The 22,523-nt window shown below is 32.8% G+C and overlaps 1 protein-coding gene across 1 annotated transcript; it reads left to right on the top strand.

Moving 5' to 3' along the window:
* Positions 1–10,606: 10,606 nt before the first annotated feature.
* Positions 10,607–15,716, top strand: LOC131058024 (probable disease resistance protein At4g33300). Its single transcript, XM_059216074.1, is given in 5 exon segments — positions 10,607–10,928; positions 11,574–11,983; positions 12,617–12,972; positions 13,057–13,268; positions 13,753–15,716. Coding segments are annotated over 5 exon segments (2,010 nt in total). The 5' UTR covers positions 10,607–10,714; the 3' UTR covers positions 14,571–15,716.
* Positions 15,717–22,523: the final 6,807 nt, after the last annotated feature.

The following is a 22,523-nucleotide window of genomic DNA, read 5'->3' as shown; positions in this document are numbered from 1 at the left end:
CATATACCTATACAAATAATAAATTTCAAGAATGTTTTGATACGTTGAGTTGTTTTTCAACATTTTACATCAATCTTTATGGATTTTTCACAAAGAAAATAAAGTTTGAGGTATGTCAAGATTACATAAAATGTGTTGAATGGAGACATAATATGATGTATTTAATTTATTAATGTGCCTTCTGTGAATAATGGTGGGTATATTTTTTAAGATGTTTACACCATTGTGATTTGTTATTTGTATCAAAAAATATTTTATTATGTACTTGTTTCATCTTTGAGGCTGACTTTACAAAGACAATTCAAATGCCAAATTTGGGAGGGGGGGGATGTCAAAGAGACTTCAAATGCCAAATTCGAGGGTGGGGGGTTGGGTAGCAAATTTTTGTGGAGTTTTGAAGCATAAAATTTTAGAGAAAAGCCATAGCAAAGAATATTAGTTTATTTTATTCAATGAGATTGTAATTGGGTCATACAATATAATTTTTTTAATTTATTTATTTTTAAAAATATGTAAAACATTTTAATTATTTTCATTTTATTCTTTGATAATAATTTATCAAATAAAGGAAGATATGTAGATTTTGAAGAAGATTATAGAACATATTTTTTGTCTCATTGTCACTTTTTTAATACTAGTATCTGAATGTGAAAGTTTTTATAGACTTTTTAAATCTTATCTATTAAAATTATATGGATATTATATATGAAAAGGCACTATTTTTCAAGTTTTATGGTGTAATCAAATAATCTCTATCATTTCCTTCCAAAAATTAACTTTCTAGAAGATAAACATAATTTTTTAACTTAATAAAATTAGTTACATACAAATATAATGTTTTAATATTTTAAAAATTGCTTGGAAGAAAGTCTTATTTACATTATAATGATCTCAAATACACTAGTTTTGAATCAAATAGGAGTGATGAAAATATCATGCATTAGATTATCTACTTAAAGAGGTTTCCCTAACTTATATGTGCTCATTAAAAATTAGGGAAATGCCCCTTATGCAATTAGAAAAATTATTGTCTCTATCTTAGTTATGATTCATTGTCATTGATGTCAACATATTAGTTATCATTGATTTTGTTGGTATTGGTGATCCAGAAGATGTGTTCCTGGAATCCTTGGTGCTCCAGAAGATGTGTTTCAATATGGAAAATGTGTTGATGGTAATCTAGATAGCTTTGTCTATCGGATATAGTGTTGATTGATTGCATTCATGTGTATCTTGGTTCTATTCTTATTTCTAGTGTATTGGGCAATAATTTTTGGGTCCGAATTAAGTCCAAAATTCGAGGATGTGTAGCGGCTTTGGTGTAGTGTGTGAGTCATGATTTGGGTCCGGAATTTGTAATGATTGTAATGTGTTGATCTGACTATTGATGTCTATTGTGGTATTGTCTACTTCTCATTCCTTTCCACCACTAGAATGTTTAGTGTTGACCTATTTTAGATCTCTATTTTGGCTGACTTCGAAGATTATGTTTTTCTGGAGAGAGTATATATATAAGAATAATCTAGATGAGTTATGTATAGAAAAAGTGTGGCATTGTTATTGAAGATATGTGATATTGGAAAGAAAAGATTTGATTTTTGGAGATATGCGAAAGTGTGTTGATGTTGAGGCATCAAAAGCAGTCTGGTTTTGTAGATTGTGTTTCAATGGTGGATTATTTCTTTCTTTTCTCTTTCTTTGCTATTGAACCTTTTTCTGGGTAGTGAGCCCACCTGCAGTGAGCATTTTGGTAGTGAGCCAACCTTTATAAACATAACCTTAATCGATGTCACTTTAACTAGTGTTTTCTATTGAGAACTAACATTCTTTGTTGTTTTTCCCTACTTGGGTTTTCCACGTCATATCTGGTGTTTATTGTGTGATATATTTTATGTTTATGTTTTCTTTGTATATCTATCTTAATTAATTATTTTGGTTACTCTAGATGTGCAAAAAGGATAAAATAAATTGATTTAATTTATCAACTGATTCACCTTCCTCTCAGTTACCTGAATATTCAACAATTGGTATCAGAGCTTTGGTTTCTTGGTGAATATCTTAACCGCTTGAGGTAGATCCTAATCTGATGGAACATAGATTGACTATTCCTATCTTTGAAGGATCAGACTATAGTTTCTAGAAAGTGAATATGAGAGGCTACTTGATCTCTTTGGGATACAACACTTGGAAAGCAATGGAAAATAAGTATGCTTAGCCGATAAATGGTCTTCCCACTCCATATGAGATTCAATATTATGAAGAGAATGAAAAGAAAAGGTATGTTATCTTTAGTTCTTTATCAAAGACTGAATTGACAAAGGTTATTTCATTGAATACTACTTATCAAGTTTGGGAAAAGTTGAGAGATATCTATGAAGGGAATGACAAAATCAAGTTATCAAAGAAGCTAACAACTAAGCATAGATATGAGAACTTGAAAAATGGAAGAAGGAGAAGACATAACTAGCTATATTCAGAAGGTTGATAGTGTAGTAAATGAAATCAGAGAACTTGGCAGCACCTTGATAGATGAAGACATAATTGAGAAGATCTTGATATCCCTACTAGAAATCTATAGTGACAAGATCTTGGCTATGAAAGAAGCCTATGATCCAAAGAATTTCATTAGGGAGAAAATTTATGGTACTTTGTCACCATTTGAGATAAGGAAGTTTGGAAAAGAAAAAGCTAAGACTAAGTCTTCCTTTAAATCCTCTGAGGAAGATCCAAATGATGAAAGTTCAAATGAGATGGAAGCAAACTTTGTAAGGAGATTGAAGAAAAGCATTGGCAAATACAAAGGTATTTTACCTCTTAAATGCTTTAGATGTGGAAAGATTGGTCATATTGCTACTAGGTGTCTAGAAAAAGGTTCAAGACAAAAATCTAGAGAGGTAAAGGAAAATTTAATAAGAGAACCTATTATGTCAAAGATGATCTAGGCATTTCAAATGATGAATCATATTACGAAGATGGTGATTTCTTGTTTTTAGTAGAATAAGATGTACCTAAGATTCATGTTCTTAAGACTATTGCTACTACTTTACATGCTAGAAGAGATCAAAATGAATAGGTTGATTGATAGTGAGTGTCCAAATCATATGACTAGTGAAGTAAGTTTGTGAAACTTTATAAGTATGATGGTGGTTTTTTTAGGTTCAGAAATGATCAAACAACACAAATTGTGGTAATTGGTTCTATTTCTTTTCATGGAAAGCATGATATTGACAATGTTTACTATGTGAAGGGTTTGCATCATAATCTTTTTATTGTTGGACAGATGTGTGAAAATGGTTACAATGTTGTTTTTCAAGATGATGGTTGTGAGATCTAGAAAGGATCCAAAATTGTTATTACAACAGGGAAAAGGACTGGCAGAAACATGTATCTACTAGAACAAGATACAAATCATTGTTTGTTATCTGAGATCAATTATAACAACATTTGCAGAGAATGTCAAGTTGGAAAGAAGACAAAAGAAACGTATAGAGGAAATCAGAACTCCTCCACTAGATTGTTGGATTTAGTGTATATTGACCTATGGGTTCTAACCAAAACAAGGAGTATACAAGGTGACAAGTATTTCATATCATTGATAGATGGTTATTTTAGAATGTCATGGGTTGTATTTTTGAGAGAGAAGTCAGAAGCATAAGAGAAATTCAAAATATTCAAGGCTAAAGTTGAAAATGAAGTTTATAGAAAGATTAAGTGTTTGAGGTCAGATAGAGGAAGAGAATTTACTTCTTATGAGTTTAACAACTTTTGTGAGAAACATGGTATTAGAAGACAGATGTCAACCCTGAGAACACCTCAGCAAAATGGTGTAGTGGAAAGGATGAACGAGACAATTCAAGAGGCGGCCAAAATAATGATCAAGGGAGCAAAAATCCTAGAAATCAATTGGAGAGAAGCAATTCATACTGCAATCTACACTCTTAAAAAAATTATATACCAAAAAAGATATGAAAAGACATCTTGTGAGCTATGGCATGGTAGAAATTTGACAGTGAAATATTTCAAGGTATTTGGAAGTGAGTGCTACATTCGGACAAATGAAGATAATCTTGGAAAATTCGATAGCAGGGATAACGAAGACATATTCCTACGATATTCTACAAGGAGCAAGGTATACTAGTGTTACAACAAAAGGCTAAACAAGATTATTGAAAGTGCAAATGTAAAGGTTGATGAAGATACTTATAAGGAGTCTGACAAATTAGGAGGATATGAGTCTAATGAATTGACTAATAAAAAAAGGGAAGAGAAAATCAAAGAAGGAGAAGAAGAAAAGGAAGCTTGGGTTGCGCTAGCATCTACATCTAAGACACCAAGATATGTTCAGAAGAAGCATTCAATAAATTAGATTATTGGAGATAAGAACAAAGGAATCATCACTAGAAGCAAAGCAACTCAAGAACAAGTCATGTCATGTTTACTTTTAGATATTGAACCAAAAATAGTAGAAGAAGCTTGCAATGATCTGAATTGGATGAAGGTAATGAAAGAAGAGCTGGATCAAATTAAAAAGAATCGTACATGGGAATTAGTTAACAGACTAGCAAATAAGAATGTAATTGGAACAAAGTGGGTATTTCGGAACAAGTTGGATGAATATGGAATGGTTGTGAGAAACAAAGCAAGGTTGGTTTGCAAGGATTATACTCAAATTGATGGAATTGATTTTGAGGAGACATATGCCTCGGTTGCTCGAATGGAGGAAATCATGATGTTCCTCGCTTTTGCAGCTTTTAACAATTTCAAGGTTTATCAGATGGATGTGAAATCAGCATTTTTGAATGGAGATTTGAAAGAAGCTATTTACATTGAACAAGTTATGGAAGGATTTAAGTTGAAAGATGATCTAAATATTATTTGCAGATTGAAAAAGGCCATGTATGGATTGAAACAAGCCCCTAGAGCTTGGTATGGAAGACTAGATAAGTACTTGATTGATCAAGGTTTTCAGAAGGGTTCGGCTGATAGCAATTTATATTTCAAAATTGGTTTAGGTAAAACCTTAATTGTTGTAGTGTATGTTGATAACATAACTTTTGGAGGAAATGAAGGTATGTGCAGAAAATTTGTTAATGAGACGTAGAAGGAATTTGAGATGTCTATGATTGGTGAGTTAAATTTCTTTCTTATTTTGCAAGTAAATCATAATGATAAAGGAATTTTTATATCTCAGTCTAAATACATTAAGGAATTGTTGAAGAAGTTTGGGTTGGAGAACTCCAAACCGATGTGTACACCTGTGACCACCAGATGCAAATTGGAAAAAGATGATAAGTCCCCTAAAGAATACGCAAGTCAGTATAGATCAATGATTATAGAATTGTTGTATTTGACTTCTACCAGACCAAATATCATGTATGCAGTCTATTTGGCAGCTAGATTTCAACAAGAACCGAAAGAGTCACACGTTGCATGGTAGTGAAAAGAATCTTCAGATATCTAAAAATAAATAAAAGAGTTTGGTTTGTGATACCCTAGAAATTCATATTTTACCTTGACATCTTATACTGATGTAGATTGGGTCCGAAGTGTTGATGACGAGAAAAGTACAAGTGGTGGAGCATTCTTTCTCAGCTCCTGATTAGTGTCTTGGTCAAGTAAGAAGCAAGATTTTGTCTCTTTATCTACAACTAAAGTAGAGTATATTGTAGCATCTTCATTTTGCACACAAATTATATGGATGAAGCAGAATTTAAAGTATATTGGTGTAACATTGAATGAACCCATCTATGTTATGTGTGATAACACTAGTGCAATAAATATTTCTAAGAATCTCCAGTACAGTATTCCAGAATAAAGAACATATCCATTTGGTATCACTTCTTGAGGGAAAAGGTGTTCGATAAAGAATTGAAGCTTGAGTATGTACCTACAAAAGAGTATATTGAAGATATCTTCACGAAAGCATTGTGTGAAGATACTTTTAATAATCTTTGACAGAAGTTACGGGTATTACCCCTTCCTAGTGTGAACTGATGTACATTTGGTTGTGCATTAGTCCAGTGCTTGCATATTTTTATCTGGACTAATGCTTAAGTGCTTCCTCATAGGGGGAACATGAGTGAGTTTCTTAGGGGGAGTCTTGTTTGCCTTTGTCCTTGATGTCAAAGGGGGAGAGATCTTGAGAGTTTATGAGAATTTTAGATTGTTGTTGAGTTGCTATAGAGTTGTGTAGAGTATGTCTTGTGTTTATTGTTGATGGATGTTGCCATAAAAGACAAAGAGGGATATTTTTACAAATGCAATGTTGATGATTATGATTGGTTGTCATTGATGTCAACATATTAGTTGTCATTGATTTTCTTGGTATTGGTGATCTGGAAGATGTGTTCCTGTAATCCTTAGTGCTCCAGAAGATATGTTTTAGTATGGAAAATATGTTGATGGTGATCCGGATAGCTCTATCTATTGGATGTAGTGTTGATAGCTTGCATTGGGCAATGAAATTGGGTTTGGATTAAGTCTGGAATTTGAGGATGTGTAGTGGCTTTGGTGTAGCGTGTGAGTCATGAGTTGGGTCTGGAATTTGTAATGATTGTAACATGTTGATCTGACCATTGATGTGTGTTGTGGTATGGTCTACTTCTCATTCCTTCCCACCACCGAAATGTTTAGTGTTGACCTATTTTAGATCTTTGTCTTGGTTGACTTAGAAGATTATGTTTTCTCAGAGATAGTATATTTATAAGAATAATCTGGATGAGTTACATATAAAAAAAGTGTGGCATTGTTATTGAAGATATGTGAGATTGGAAAGGAAATATTTGATTGTTGGAGATATGTGAAAGTGTGTTGATGTTGAGGCATTAGAAGCAGTCTAGTGTTTCAGTGGTGGATTCTTTCTTTCTTTCTCTCTTTCTTCGATAGTGAGCACACCTGTAGTGAGTATTTTGGTAGTGAGCCACCTTTTGTAAAAATCACCTTAACCGGTGTTTTATATTAAGAACTAACATTCTCTATGGTTTTTCCCTTCTTGGGTTTTCCATGTCATATCTGGTGTTCATTGTGTGATATGTTGTATGTTTATGTTTTCATGCTATATTTGTCTTAATTAGTTATGTTGGTTACTCTGTATGTGTAAAAAGGATAAAAGAAATTTCTTTAAGTTATCAATTGATTCACCCCCCCCCCCTCTCAGTTGCTTGTATATTCAACAATAATGACCAACAAGGATAATTGTGGCCTCCTCTTCTATACTCCACCTCTCTATCACATGTGGGAGAAACTATTGGATGGCCTAACAAAGGTGCTTCTAGTTGGTTTGATTCCAACAAGTTCCCTCCACTAGCTCTTGCAATTTTTCCTACTTGTGATATTGAAGAAGAAGATAAAATTAATGATGGTTGGGGCCCTCTTATGGAAACTATGGATCCCACTATTCTATGTGATAAATAAAATGATTGAGTTTCTCCTTCTCCCCCTCTTATACTACTCTCACTGAAAAGTAGGTTTGTTTATATTTTTTCTCTCCAAGTTGTAGTATTGTACATGGATTTTAGGGGTGCAACCATTTCCACCCACTTTTTGTGAATATGTATATAATATTGTTTTATAAGTATTAATATATACATATATTCATAAAAATAAAAATAAAAATACTCAACCCGGAACTTATTTTGAATTGTTAGATATTTAGATATCAACTACTGATCAATAAATAATCTAGCTTTCTCAAATAATTCCAAAATAGGTGAATATTGAATATCACATCATATATGGATATTAATTCTTCAAAAGAAATCAAAATTGTTGGATTAGAAAGGAAATCAATGATGGAAAATTGACACATGACAATGTGACCCCAAAAGCTAAAAGGAAATGTAGTATTAGTGGTATATATGATTTAAATTTCTAAAGACTAACATAAATGTTGGGTGATTAGGATCTAATCACACGTCATTCAATATGGAAAAAAATTCAATTTAAAAGTTTAATAAAATAATCCATGGGTGACTTAACCAACATTGAACTAAATTTTAATAAATTTGTGACAATTAGTTCCCCTTATTGCTTGTCATATTTGTCAAAATTTGAGGCCTTGATTTGAACTATTCATCATCTAACAAATATTTTTCATTATGGTTCAAATAACGGTTGATGATATACACTAGAAATTGTTGTTGTTTCACATGATAGATAGTATATTTATCAGCACATACATGTACTTTTAAGTGGGATGTCACAAAATTCTAGCAATATAACCTCACCACTTACTCTTTCTTGCATTATTTTTTACTTGCAATTTATTTGATGCATCACTTGAATATAGTTAGCTTGTTGTAACCATCTAAAATCTAGTATGGTTTTGGGCGCACATCAATGGAAAGACTTAGATTCTTGATAAATTCTTATAAAATGATGCTCTTATGGATTTCATTATCAATTGTGATATGTGTTTGTTGGTTGTTGGCCCAACATTTGGTAGAAGAGACAACTCAATTCCTTGGAAATGTCAATAGTTATGATTTTAATGCTATGGCATTGTGCCTCCAAATTATTATCCTCAATTTGTGTAGGATTTGATGTGGCCCACTATCAAAGAGATTTTTTGTGTGTGAAATTCAGCATCATAATGAAAAATAGTGTGATGGTGAGGGCACCATTTTTCACCTTATTGTCTCTCAATTCCCTTCTTATAGCTCAGTTGGACAATGTGGATGATTTATCATTTGTTGCAAAAGGATTGGAGTTGGGCAGTTACTTATATGTAGGAGAATTACGCTTCTTCACAAAGGATGTGAATTAGATTCATGTTTGAATTTTCCATTGTGCAAGGAAAGTTTTTTGTTGATTTTTTCCTTATCTTCAATTTATTATAGAATGAAGCTTGAACCAATGTATCTAAAGTCAAGAACTCAATTTCGATGTGAATAGCCCACTAATGTGAATATTGAGCACTTTTTCTTGTTCTAAATTATTTTCATATAAGCATGTAGAGTAATCATGGAACTCAATAGTGTATTCTTCTATTGTTTTTCCCTAACATTTTCACAACTGTTAAAACTCTATATACTCGTAATAATAATTTCTAAAAGGCTATTAGCCCTCCTACAAGATACTAACACAAGAATTCCAAGTTTGAATAGGATCAAGATAACTCTTTGTCGCATAATTAAATGCTTACCACCTATTAAAAAACATAATAAAGAATCTTTTCTCTACATCACTAAAGTTACCAAGAAAGAAAAAAATTATTACAAATTTAAAATTTTAGGTTGTTGCCTACCAAAAATATACCACTATAATATTAAAGAACAAAATCAATGTAATAATAAGCATATAAATTTATTTTTTTATTAAAAAAAAATATATGTAAACTATTCCATTTATCTATCATTTTTCAATTTCAAAAAGTTTTAAATTTATACAGATTTATCCTTCCTTTTTATAAAAATAATGTAATAATGATATCATAACTTTATAATTGTTTGATATAGCCTTCCTCTATAATAAAAATAACATGACAATAATGTCATAAGAAGTTTCATAGCACTTAATATAAAAAAAGTCATGGGCAATCATGATGTAGTCACTTAGAAGGTACATTAAAAAGGCATGCACAATCATGTTATAGATATCTAGAAGGTGCTAAGTTTGAATCTCCTCATTATATAAATAAAATAAAATAAGGCATATATTGCAATGGATATGTTTGAAAGAATAACAAATATTATGAACAAAATATCATTTAATGTATTTTTAAAATAATATAATAATAACATAAAATTTATAATTATTTAAAAAGAAAAACAATGAAACAAGAGATCATTTATTATATCTTATCCTTATTTATAAAAAAGAAAATGTAATAAACTTGATATATCCTTCATTTTTCCAAGTGGTTGGGAGATCGATTCTCAAGATGTCGAATCGCCCCTCTACTATAGGAATTGGGTGGATGGTTGAGAGATCGCCTAGTTGAAACTTTAGACCGAAAGAATGTCGAAGAATCATGAGATTTGGAGACTAGAGATGGAAAACCAGTACCAAATGCCCCTATTGGATGGACTATCACATCTGAACTTTCAGTGAGAATAATCAACCAAATGAAACCTCCCACATATTCGACCTACCTACCTAAAAAAATCAAATGAAATAATCGAACTATCTATACCCCACAATTCGAAATACTTCACCTATCCCTTCTCTCCTCCTCCCACCCGCGAGAACTCCCTCATCTATAACCCCATAGTCGAAACATAGAATTATATCGCCCTCCCACCCTCCTAAAGCGCCCAATAATAATGTTCGACCTGCCTCCAACCCGACCCCCTCGCATCATATCGGAATGGCCCTGAAAAATATTAACACCACATTTTCCTCTAAAAATCAAAGTCAAAGTGTAAACGGATCTTTCCACCGACATTATCTTTACAACACTTTTGAGAGCAATGTGTCGACAAACGAAAAAGCCAAAACACTACGTGTCTAACTGAGAATTTTAAAAAAATTAAAGGTCAACACCGACAACTTTATTAAAGGTATTCGAAAACTGTCTCCCAAAGCTTTCCAGACACGCTATCTGTGCTGTCGTCCTGCTTTACCATTAAAATATTATTGTACTGTCGGTGGCCTGTGATGGAGGCGTAGAGAACACTTCAACAGATCACTGCCTCTCATACTTGCATTGTATATATCAAAGCAACCACTGTGTGATATTAACAAGTTAGCAATCTGCAGCAACAAGTTTCGTAAAATGGCTTCAGTTGATCTGGTTGACAGCACTGTAATGGTAAAGGAATCCACAGACTCTAGAAAATCGGAGTTTTGTGTGGGATTGAGGAAAAGTATTGGGGATTTGAAGGAGGTTTTGTTGGGGAGAGAAGTTTCTGCTGTTGGTGTGCACTGCATTGGTGGCGGTGGGAAAACAACCCTTGCGTTGGCTCTCTCCAATGATCCTCAAATCAAAGGTGAGTCCCCCACTTCTCTGTGTTTTCTCAATTGTTATGTGCTTTCTCTGTTTAAATCCATTCAAGAGATCTCTCTGTGTTAAACTACCCACACCATTTTAGTTTAAATTTAACTTAAGTGGCAGTAGCCTTGTTATTTCGATGATTGTTTATAATTAGAATAGAATGTTTATATCTTAAGTGCTTTCAGACAGGGGAGGAAGAAAATAATTTTACATCGTGTATTTCTTATCATTTTTCAAATTTATGGTAAAAGATTTTCACAATTCATAATATAGATAGATAGATGTTTCTAGATCTAGCGGTTTCTGTATTAAATTATATAAACATTTTTTTTTTTAATCAATGTTTTAGATTACACTCCTGATCTATCATCAGGATAATTTGAGTCAATTAATCAATTATGAGTAGATTTCTCATGGGTGGGTCAGTGCACAAATTATTCAATTTTTAGTAGATTTCTCTTGGTTGGGTCAATTTATTCGTGTTAGTGTATCGGTTCAAATTTTTGTTCTTATTATTTTTATTTTGTGGTTTCTTATCTAATTAACTATTCGACATGATTTTCTATTTCAAGATCGTTGTTTTTTATTATTATTATGGATTTTATCATCTAACATATATTTGTTTATTTATGATCATCAGATTACTTTAAGAATAATGTGATTTTCATCAATGTCTCCCAATCTTTAAATCTTAAAGAAATATTGGAGATCATGTGGGAGAAGATTATTAAAAAGAAAAGAACCGAGTTTCAAAATGTTGAAGATGGGTATGTACAATTGCAACAACATCTTCTAAAGGAATCCAAGCCAACTTTAGTGATATTGGATGATGTTTGGTCAAGTGAAAATTTAGAGAAACTACTCTTTGAAGGAAAAGGATATAAGACTCTTATAACAACAAGAGACAGTTCCATTATTCCATAAACTCCTTCTATTAAATCATATCAATTGCCATTGTTAGATCGTGCGGATGCTCTATCCCTTTTCTGCTTTTGGGCTTTTGGACAAACATCAATTCCAAGTACTATGGATTCAAGTCTAGTTAAAGAGGTACTCTTTTTCTAAACTATTTGTAATTGTAGACTTACATGAAACTACTTTTATTTTCTTTACATATATAATTTTGTTCTCTATAGTAAAATTTATAATATAATATTAGTAATTTTGGGTACAAAAGGTTTTAAATTTTAATAGTCTTTTTTATATTTATCTTTTCATTGGGTGAAACATATATTCAACTTTACACACCATAAAAATAATAGCTATGAATCAACAAAAATTATATATAAGAAGTTATATATGTAAGTTTCCTGTGTGTAACAAGGTATGTTGTCAAGAGTATTTGGCTTTACTGACATGTGATGAAAGAACATAGAGATTATTTCATATATGTGCTTATGTTATATAGTTCAAATAGAATTTTATGAGAAAAACCTCATGCTTTATTGATCTTGAATTGATAATATAAGAAACATGCAAATTAGATTCAAACATTTAATTGAACATAATAAAATAAAAAGGTATCCATAAGAAATTCGTATCATTATTTTTATCTATACAAATATGATTGTATAAAATTATGAAGTTCAGAATAGGTTAAATAAACACATTCTCTAAAATTACATGTGTTGATATTGTTCCATAAGATTTCAAGATAATTTGATTCTTTTTCTTGAATTATAGGTGCAAGAAAAATGTGGTGGTTTGCCACTTGCTCTAAAGGTGATTGGAAGTTCTTTGCATGGACAACCCCATGTGGCTTGGGAGAGGGAAAAGAATAATATTTCCAAAGGAGAAACTATATTTGATTATCACAAAGAAGGGCTACTTAGATGTTTTCAACCTAGTATTGATTCCTTAGATGATATAGTCAAGGAATGTTTCCTAGATTTGGGATTGTTTCCTGGGAATAGAAAAATATGTGTCGATGCACTACTAGATACTTGGGTTAATGTTAGAAAGCTAGAGTGGCAAGATTCCTTTGCCATCTTATCTATGCTTGCACGAAGAAATCTTCTGAATTTAACCAGTGATCGAAGGTAAAATTAAATCTCCTTGTGAACAATTTTTAATTTCTCATATAATTGTTTACATAATTCTAACATGTTGCTTGCAATGAACAGGAATACAAAGACTCTCAACTATAGAAATGCCTCAAAGTTGTACTTTTCTCAACATGATGTGATACAAGATTTATCATTATATCTAGGATCTCAAGATAATGTACTCCATAGGAAGAGGTTGCTTATGAGTTCCAAGGATAATGGTTTTCCAGAGAAATGGAAATCATTTGGTGATATAGCATTTGATGCTCAAATTGTCTCTATTCACACAGGTATGTTATTGAAAATAATTTTTTAAAAATATCACTATGTTGTTTTGTATATGTTATCTACATTAGTTCTCAAAGCATCCTATTCTCCATTTATATCATTCCTCTAAACACCTTTGATAATCTTTTCTCTACTTGAAACATATAAATTACTAATTCTCTTATTTCTTGTATATGTTAAAAATATATGATAAATAACTACTTAGGTACTCAATAGTCGCAACATAAAATATAAACTATTCTAATTTTTAGGATTCATTCATTTCTTTATTTGTCTTTTTTTCTTATATACAAGTTTATCGGACATAATTGTTTGTCTCATCCTCTATCTTCTTATTGTTTGCATAGGAGACGAAATATTTGTATTAATTTACATTTTTCATTCTCACAATTTTCCTTGCAATATGTTGACAACTAAACCGAAATATCAACATTTGTGGCCAACATAGAATGTTCTAATTGGATTTCATTTGATATGTTCATGCAGGACCTATGGATGAAACTCAATGGCATGAAATGAACTTTCCCAAGGTGGAGTTTTTGGTATTACTATTCAATGCAACTGAATACTTTCTTCCTCCATTTCTAAAATCTATGAAATGTTTGAAAATGCTCATTGTATTTAATTTTGGTCCAAAAAGAGCCATGTTGAAAGGTCTAGATGCCTTATCTTCTCTCACTGAACTCAAGGTTGTCCATTTGGAGAGGTTGATTTCAATCCCTTTTCAAAAACACAATAAAGAACTAAAAAACTTGGAGAAGTTATCATTAAGCTTATGTGAAGGATTTGGAAATACACCAACCTTCAACATTATGAACCTAAGAGTGTTTAACTTGGATCATTGTAGTGATTTGGAGAAGTTACCCTCTAGTATTTGTTATATGCCATTTGCTCAAATATGCTCCTTTACCAATTGTCATCTTGTTCAAAATTTACCATACAACATTGGAAATCTAGTCAATTTGAGAGTGTTAAGTCTATCAGCATTACCAAGCTTAAAAGAGCTTCCTACATCAATTGGAAAACTTGGCCAACTGGAATGTCTAGACATTTCATTATGTGATGGTCTAAGAGAACTTCCAGAGGAGATAGGTCAACTAAATAAATTGAGTGAACTTGATATGAGAGAGTGTTCACATTTGATGAGGCTTCCTAAAACCATTTATGGACTAAGTTCTTTGAAACATGTTGTTTGTGATGAGAAGATTGGGAAGCAATGGTTACAAGTCAAGAGTATTTCTATCCCTAAACTTGAAGTAGAAATTATGGAAGTACATTTTAGTTTAGATTGGCTTGATGATTAACTTCATTTTATATGCCTTGTTGGTTTAATATTATATTCACCTTAGATATTTTATATTATGTGTGATATTGCAGGTCTACTTAATAAGTTTAGTTGCGATTATTAGGATATTTGTTTATTCTTACCTAAGTAACTAATAATGTCATCCATACACCATAACTTGATATAGACAAGTGCCACCACTACTTCGTCAACTATATATATATATATGAGAATAATTGAGATTTAACTCATACCTTTTAAACATGTCATCTCCTTGATTCTTTTATTCAAGAGGCCCATATATTTGTCTATTAGTCTATATAACTTGTCTCGTAATATTGAATATAGAATAGAATTATTATATTCATATGGATTTTTAATTAGCTTATAGGCATTTGGTTTTGGGTAGATTTTTTCTTCATAAAAAATTTAACACGCCTACAACAAGAAAAAAATTTAAGAAAATTTTATGAATGTTTCATTGCCATTCTCTTTGATGTTAGCTCTTATGGAATTGTGTCCTTTGTTTAGATACTTTAAAGCCTCTTGATCTTTTTTCACATGATCATTTGACATTGGTGTGGAGACTTTTGAGCAACACTTGGAGGAGCCATTTTCATCTTTAGATCATATTCTACATTCCTCTGTACTAGACTATGGATGTTCATCTCCAGCAGTGTACCTCTGAAACACCTAACTTGATAGTGGCAACTTTCAACATCGGCATGGAGACACATGAGCAGAGTTCAGAGACTTCATACATTTTTATATTTCTTCCCTTAAGATCCTTTCATTAATGGGAATACTTCATGTATATACATTTGGTTTTGTTTATTACTAAGGGAGGAACATTGTTCGATGATCATGGACCATCTTCTACCTCCAGCTTTGGGCATCTACTATTGGCATAGATTCTACATTGTGGGGAGCTTCTTAATCCCTCCATTTCTCTCCATTCTAAAGGGCATACTTCCTCTTTGTGGGGGCGCTTCTTCTCTTTAGGGGGATTTCTATGTACATTGGTGTTTCATCAAGCTTTATTTGTTGGGACCCATCATTTTATCACATAAGGTACACTTAAGGGGATTGTTAGTGTAAGCTTTATTGTTATAGTGAGATAATTTATTTTCCTATATATCCTAATTTGTTCTTACAGTTTTATTAACCTTTCTTGGGTTCATAAAGTTATTTTATTTAATAGATAATTAGTGGGCATGGTGTTGAGGTGTCATCATCCTAAAAGGGAGGAGCATTAAATATTTTTAGACCACTTGGTTGCCACTCCCTATTGGTTGGATTTGCCACCTCCTCCCTCTCCCAAGTTCTATATAAACTCATTATACATAGCTTGTATTTTCATATTGATTCATGATTTATAAATTTCATGTAGATTCTCTTTGGTCTTGTAATCCAATATTGTCATATTAGCATTTTCACATCTCTTGGAATCTTCGGTCTATAATTATGTTACTCATTTATGGTTTTATTACTTATTTCACTCTTTCAAAGTTTTTGGTTATGCATCTATTCCAAATTTCTAACATAGGTAAGGCATTGCTTTATTACATTATAATTATTTTCAAAATTCATTTTTTTCCTATATATTTAAAATAATTGTATTCAATCATTTTCATCAAGAAGCTCAATCATTTTAGGAATGGCATATTATGATTTTTTCATATATGATATGAAAATGAAACTATTTTATCGTTAAGACTTCTAATTATTTAAGTTTAATTAATTTTTTGAGTAGTTATATATGGTATTTACCTCATAAATGTAGATGTTTGGAAGATCAAAATTAATATTTGGTAGTATTTTAAGTTGAGCTATTTTATATGAATTAAAAAAATTCAAATTTCTCTTTAAAAAGATGCATTTTTATGGATAATGTATGTATTATCATTCATAAAATAGTGTTACACATTCACCAAAAAAAAATATTGGTGGGAAAAGTCATGCATCCAAAGTCCAAATGAGGCTATAGCCTAGAGCATAAAAAACATTAAAATATAAAAACTTAATACAACCACTAAGCATTGAGAGATAAAGCAGATGGACAAGGAGTATCTTGGTCATCCAATTTTCCCCATACATCAATGGAGTCTAAATAAATAATGAGTTGGTATCATATATCATTATAATTATTATTATTATTTTTCTCTTTAACTTCTTCAATAGTCACATGAATAGGAGAAATAGGAAGAGACAGCCAAGGGAACTTTTTAGATTCAAGCTAGCATGTGTTTTCACCAATAGGAGTCACATAATATATTCTAACAAGATGGGAAGGTTGAGAATAAGCCTCTCAATTGCCATGTAAGAAAAATATTTGTGTACTTGATGACACCCTTAAGGAGGAGAATTGGATCACAAAAAATGGGAGTTGAAGGAACCTTGCTAACAACACAACAAGCATTACTCTAAACTAATAAGGCCTATAAATGGGTAACTTTAACTAAAACTTCATTTGCTTGTACTTGAATTTGTAGTAAAACATTAAAACAAATCATAGCTTTAGTGTAAATAAAAAAAAATGGTGATCAATAGAACAACCAAAAAACTAGCAAAATTTATATCTCCCCAAATGCTTAAAAGAAAAACCACGATTAAAGTGAAGGAAATTAATTGTAATATTGAATAATTAACAACATAAAGATTGTACACAGTCTCATAGATCATAAATGCTTTTCTTTATTCTTTCCCTGAAATCGGAAAGCTCGCAGACTTTGTCTTTGTACAAATGCCCAAAATCAGTCTTTTCCTCCATCCAAACCTAAATAATCCCTATGTTCGTTGCTTCTTTTGGAATAAATAACCTTCCATGAGCCTTTTTTTTTTTTAATTGCTTCTTGAAAATTATTTTAAAAATAAAATCTCTTTTTTTTAATCTCCTATGCACATTTTATTTAACAAGAATTAAAACATTATAACCACACAAAAAAAAATGACTTTTTCTTATGATTCAAATATCCAATTGGTAGTTTTTTCTAATGAAGGTTCCATCTCTTTCACAATTTCATTTTCTACAATCTCACAACTTGTTGTAAGTTACTACAATTTCAAAGCAGGTTACCTTACTAAAACTCACTCCTTTCTCATTTATTCTTTTTGCACAATAAATGTTTCTTTCATGTTGGCCTCCTTTGTTCAAAATTGTCATCAATGTTGAGTATACAATGTCATTCACTCTGATATTATTCATTTACATCTCTTCAAACAAGGAATAAGCTTTTTTCCATGCCCCTAACATTCTATAAGTGAATATTAAAATGGTATACGTAATAGTGCATTAGGAAAGCAACCAAATGTCTTCATTTTACTTAATGTTGAGTTGAATTCATGTAGTGGTTCCTGTTTAGCATATGCATCGATAAGGGTTATGCATTCTTCTACAGTCACAAGTGTTTCTTTGCTTCAATTTGAATTTTTAATTAAGAGGCACCATTAATTGTGATGCTAAAAGTAACATCTAGTTTTATCCCTTTTCCTTTCATATTTGTTAGGAAAATAGTGTCTCAACCTTGCAATAATTAAGGGTACTATTGATAAAAGGTTATTTTTAATACATGAGTGACAGGGGTTCGAGGGTAGTGCCCTCGATTATGGGGAGTTTCAAGGGGGATTTATCATTGTGAATCTTGACCATTTATCATTAGGTCATAGATCTAGTGGTAGCTATTTTGAGCGTTTTATTTGCCATAGAAGGTGACCCTATTTTATGAGGGCATTGTATTATTGCTATGTATTGTGATGTACTCAAAGAGTTTGATAGTTGTTGAGTTTCCTTTAGATGATACTCCTATAAGAAGCTTTCTCTTTAAGTATATTGTAATCTTTTTTTTATTTTTGAATAATATATTGGGTAGCTCTTGGAATGTGTGGTTTTTCTCCCTAAAGGGTTTTCCCCACAAAAATCATAGTGTTGTGGTATGCATGCTATTCATGTTTATTTATGTTAAGTTTCTATAACTATTGTAAATATCTGTAAAAAAAAATTGCATTATCCTCCTCTCAAGGTTAGTGTAGGAAATTGTTATTCTACTTACCTTCCTTACAATATTCTTGTGTATGCATAATGCTTTGTCATGATTATTATATTTGATATTAAATCCCTTTGATTTATATTGCAATGGATTTTCAGAGTTTCCACAATCATGAACAATCTTCTCATTTGTAAGGTGGGGAAAATGGGGTTCACCAATCCAAACATGCAAACTAGGAATCAAACCCATTCACATCAACATACACTAGAGAATAATCAATACGCCCAACTACAAACCCTTGGGAGAGTTATGCATAATGATTGATTATTCTATTTTTTTATTTTGTTATGATTAGATAAAAGATGAAATGAGAAAATGCAAGAACTAGGCATAAAGATATAAATTTGATAATAACTAATGTGAACAATAAGCTACATAATAGATATGCAAATTATAAAGTCATATTTGGAAATGGAACTCAAAGAGGAACCTATGTCTGCAATTTGAACCCAAAAGTGTCAAACACTATAGCTAGGCACTACTATCCCGAAGGTGTCTAATGCAAATTCTATGAGTAGATTTTGAATTAGGATGCCCCACAAATTACCTCCTTAAAATTTTGTCAAAAAAGTGTCAAATACTTTAGCTAAGCTACAACGTCTAGGGTATTTAGCATCTTCAAAGTTTGGTTCTATTTTCCTAAGTTTGCAACGTAAATGCACCAAAATGGGAGACCGAAAGGGGGTCTTAAGTTGCCACATTTTTTCCAAAGTTAGCAAAGTCTGAACTTTGACAAGAAATTGAAGATAGGTACACTCAAAAAAAAACTATGAATAGTCATTTTGGATTCTATTAATTAAGAAATAAGATACACTATTAACAAAAAAAAAGTAGGGGGACAAGAGATTTCCCCTTAGAGTTCAGAAGGATAAGCCTATAAAATCCATCAAATGCAGGCTATGCCCAAAAATGTAACAAAAAATTACATAATAATAGTTGTTGGGTGAGTAAAGCAATCCTAGTGGGAGTCGTAGGTGGATCCTTATGATCTTTAAGACCTCATTCATCAATGGGGTCTAGTACATCATCTGAGAGGGTCCAACCCTCATTAGCAACAACAACCTCCTCAACATTCTCCTCTCAGTGCATAGGGGAAATGGCTAGTGAGGAAAAGCCTTGGACATATTGGGTTAGGTATTATCATCTTCAATGAGCCATCTGCTACCACTACCAGCAGGAGGAGGAGCGTCTCCAAGTACCCACCCACCAAGAGCAGGTGAATAGAAACATCGGCAATGAAAATCTCAATCGCCAAACTGGTGGTGAGCCTGAGACTGCGGGGTCTGAGAGAAATGGGAAGAATAACTATGCCCACAGTGTCACCCACGAGGTGGTGATTGACCCCTTGAAGGGGGATGATCAGGAGGCACTCTAGCAACTGTACAAGGGGTATTTCCCCAATGCTCTAAAAAATCCTAGAGGTAGGCCACCTCAAGGGTGACCTTGTTGGCTTACACTTGAATCTGCAACATAACATTAAATACATATACAAGCTTTAGCATAAAGTGAAACCTATGTATCAATAAAGTTGTGTGAAAATAAAATAGCATTTTTGTCTTTAAATAAGACAAAGAGAATTTTTACCTTGAAATGAGGGAGGCCAGAGGGTCCCCAAGCAAGGTCATGTGCCAAGTGAAAGGTTTAGGCCTAAAAGGTCTAAAGAAATCATGAATCCATCTTCTGAAAGTCTAAACCCAATACCAAAAAAGATACATAAAAGACTCAAGTTTCCCACAAAAAGGGCAACAAGGATCCAAAACCCATATGTGTCACAAGCGAGAGCCAATAGGAAAGCCTTGGAAAATAATACACCAAGAAAAGTGGGAAATTTTTGTCTCCACAATGATAGACCAAATGCCAAGAAATTTGTGTCGCTAAGTGGTAGTAGTCGACTGCAAGTACCATTGCATGTTCAAAGTTGGCACCATAGGAAGATGCAGAGAGAACCATTTTTAACCCAAAGAGGGTTTGTATCAAGAGAATGAAGTCTGAGGGTACCACATCTAGTCTTTCCACCAAGGCCTCATAGAGTGGATGCCCAACTTGTGAAGCATCTCCACGGGCAAAGTCGATAAGTCAATATCAAATGTCTGTTGATCTGGCTGAATGAGTTGGCATTGCACCCATAAATCTTACCAAGAGTGAATTCTCATGGAAGCTTTGGAAAAGAGATCTTTGGGAGTACAAATGTCATGCTTATGAAAGTGTAAAGCACTCACCTTAGGGACTTTATCCAAGGGAAGACCGTGAATCTGAATGAGGGGTGACCACCAAAGATTATGTTGGTTGAAAGAAAGGCCATCATGAAAACCAAAACCATTCCATCTAAGTCATGGCTTAGTGGCCAAACACACCATAATTTTTTGGTGACAAAAGTACCTTCGATGTGAACAACATCTTTCATGACAATAAGGGTTTGAAAACCAATCCCCTTCCAAGCGGGCTTGTTGACCAGATAGCTTGAAGAAATACAATACCTAAGAAGAACTTTTCAGGCCTCTGAGCCAAAGATGGCTTATATGACCCATTTTACACACAAAGAAAGCCCTTGTTTCTGGGTGGAAAGTAGACCAAGACCACTAGACTCCTGAGGATGATAGCAAAACTCCCACACAACTTTGTGAAAGCCAAAGTGTGCAAGAGAAGAAGCCCACAAAAAATCCTTCAAGAGCTTCTCAAGCTTCAAATATGAAGCTTTCAAAGTAGCCTGGTAAGAGGAGTAATAAACATGGGTGGTTGCCAACACCTTAGAACATATTCAAAATTTTCTAGCAAGAGAAAGGGGCTTAGTGATCTAATAAAACAAAAAAAATTCAATTCTAGCAAGGACCAAATTCCACAAATTCATAAGGGAACCTTGAAAATAAAAAGGGATGCCCAAGAATCTGAAAACTTCACCATGATCTAACCACTTCTAGCCAAACTGGAGAAGCCATGTGGGGGTAGGAAGGAAAGACTATTTGTAACATTGCATCTTGTGCCATTGAATGGCAGACCCAGAAGCTAGAGAAAAGATGTCAAGGCAGTGAAGGGCCTCCCAAATATTTTGTTCATCCTCATGATCATTAAAAAGGAATCATTTGCAAAGTGGTTTTTGGTTAATTGAGATAGTGGGTTATCATTAGCCTCCAAAGAAGGTGACTTAGGCAGGGCAATACCCCTAACCCTACTAGTCGCAATGGCATTAGCAAGAAAATACCCAAAAACCTTGACAACCAAAACATACAAGGATGGTGCCAGGGGGCAACCCTGTCGAATAGACCTGAACAAACCAAAAGAAGAAGATTGGCGGCTTTTGATAGTGATACATGCAAAAGTATCCCCAAACAACATTTGAACAGATTGAATAAAACAAGGACCAAATCTAATAGCTTAAAGCATGGTGGGAATAAATGACCATTCAATTTTGTCATAAGCTTTAGCATAGTTAATCTTGAGAGAAATCACACTCTACTTGGAGTGGTGGGCCCACTCCATGACCTCCCAAACAGCAATAATATTATCCAAAATAAATCTTGATTTAATAAACCCGGACTACTCTAGCCACACAATCTAAGGGGAAAGGTGTCTAATTTTTTAGAGTCATGACTTTCGTAATAATTTTATAAGAAACATTGAGAAGTGTGAATGGTTGCCAATTGTAGATGTTTTCTGGGTCCTTGGCTATAGGTATTAATTTAATATTCCTTTATTAATAATTTTTCCTAGAGAGGGAGAATGGTAGGCTTCTTGGTAGACCTAGAGCAAATCAGACCCTACACAAGGCCATAGAGACTTGTATAATTCACAAGGGAAATCCATCATAGCTTAGGGCTTTATTATCTGCCATAGAGATGAGCACTTTTTTCAAGTCTTTGTGGGTAAGAATTTGATCACATAATGTCTATTGGGCTTCAAAGAGATGAGTAGGAACCACTGAAAGGCAT

This window comes from Cryptomeria japonica, unplaced genomic scaffold (genome assembly GCF_030272615.1).
Source record: "Cryptomeria japonica unplaced genomic scaffold, Sugi_1.0 HiC_scaffold_617, whole genome shotgun sequence".
Lineage (NCBI taxonomy): Eukaryota > Viridiplantae > Streptophyta > Pinopsida > Cupressales > Cupressaceae > Cryptomeria > Cryptomeria japonica.
This window is presented reverse-complemented; position numbering and strand designations above follow the sequence as displayed.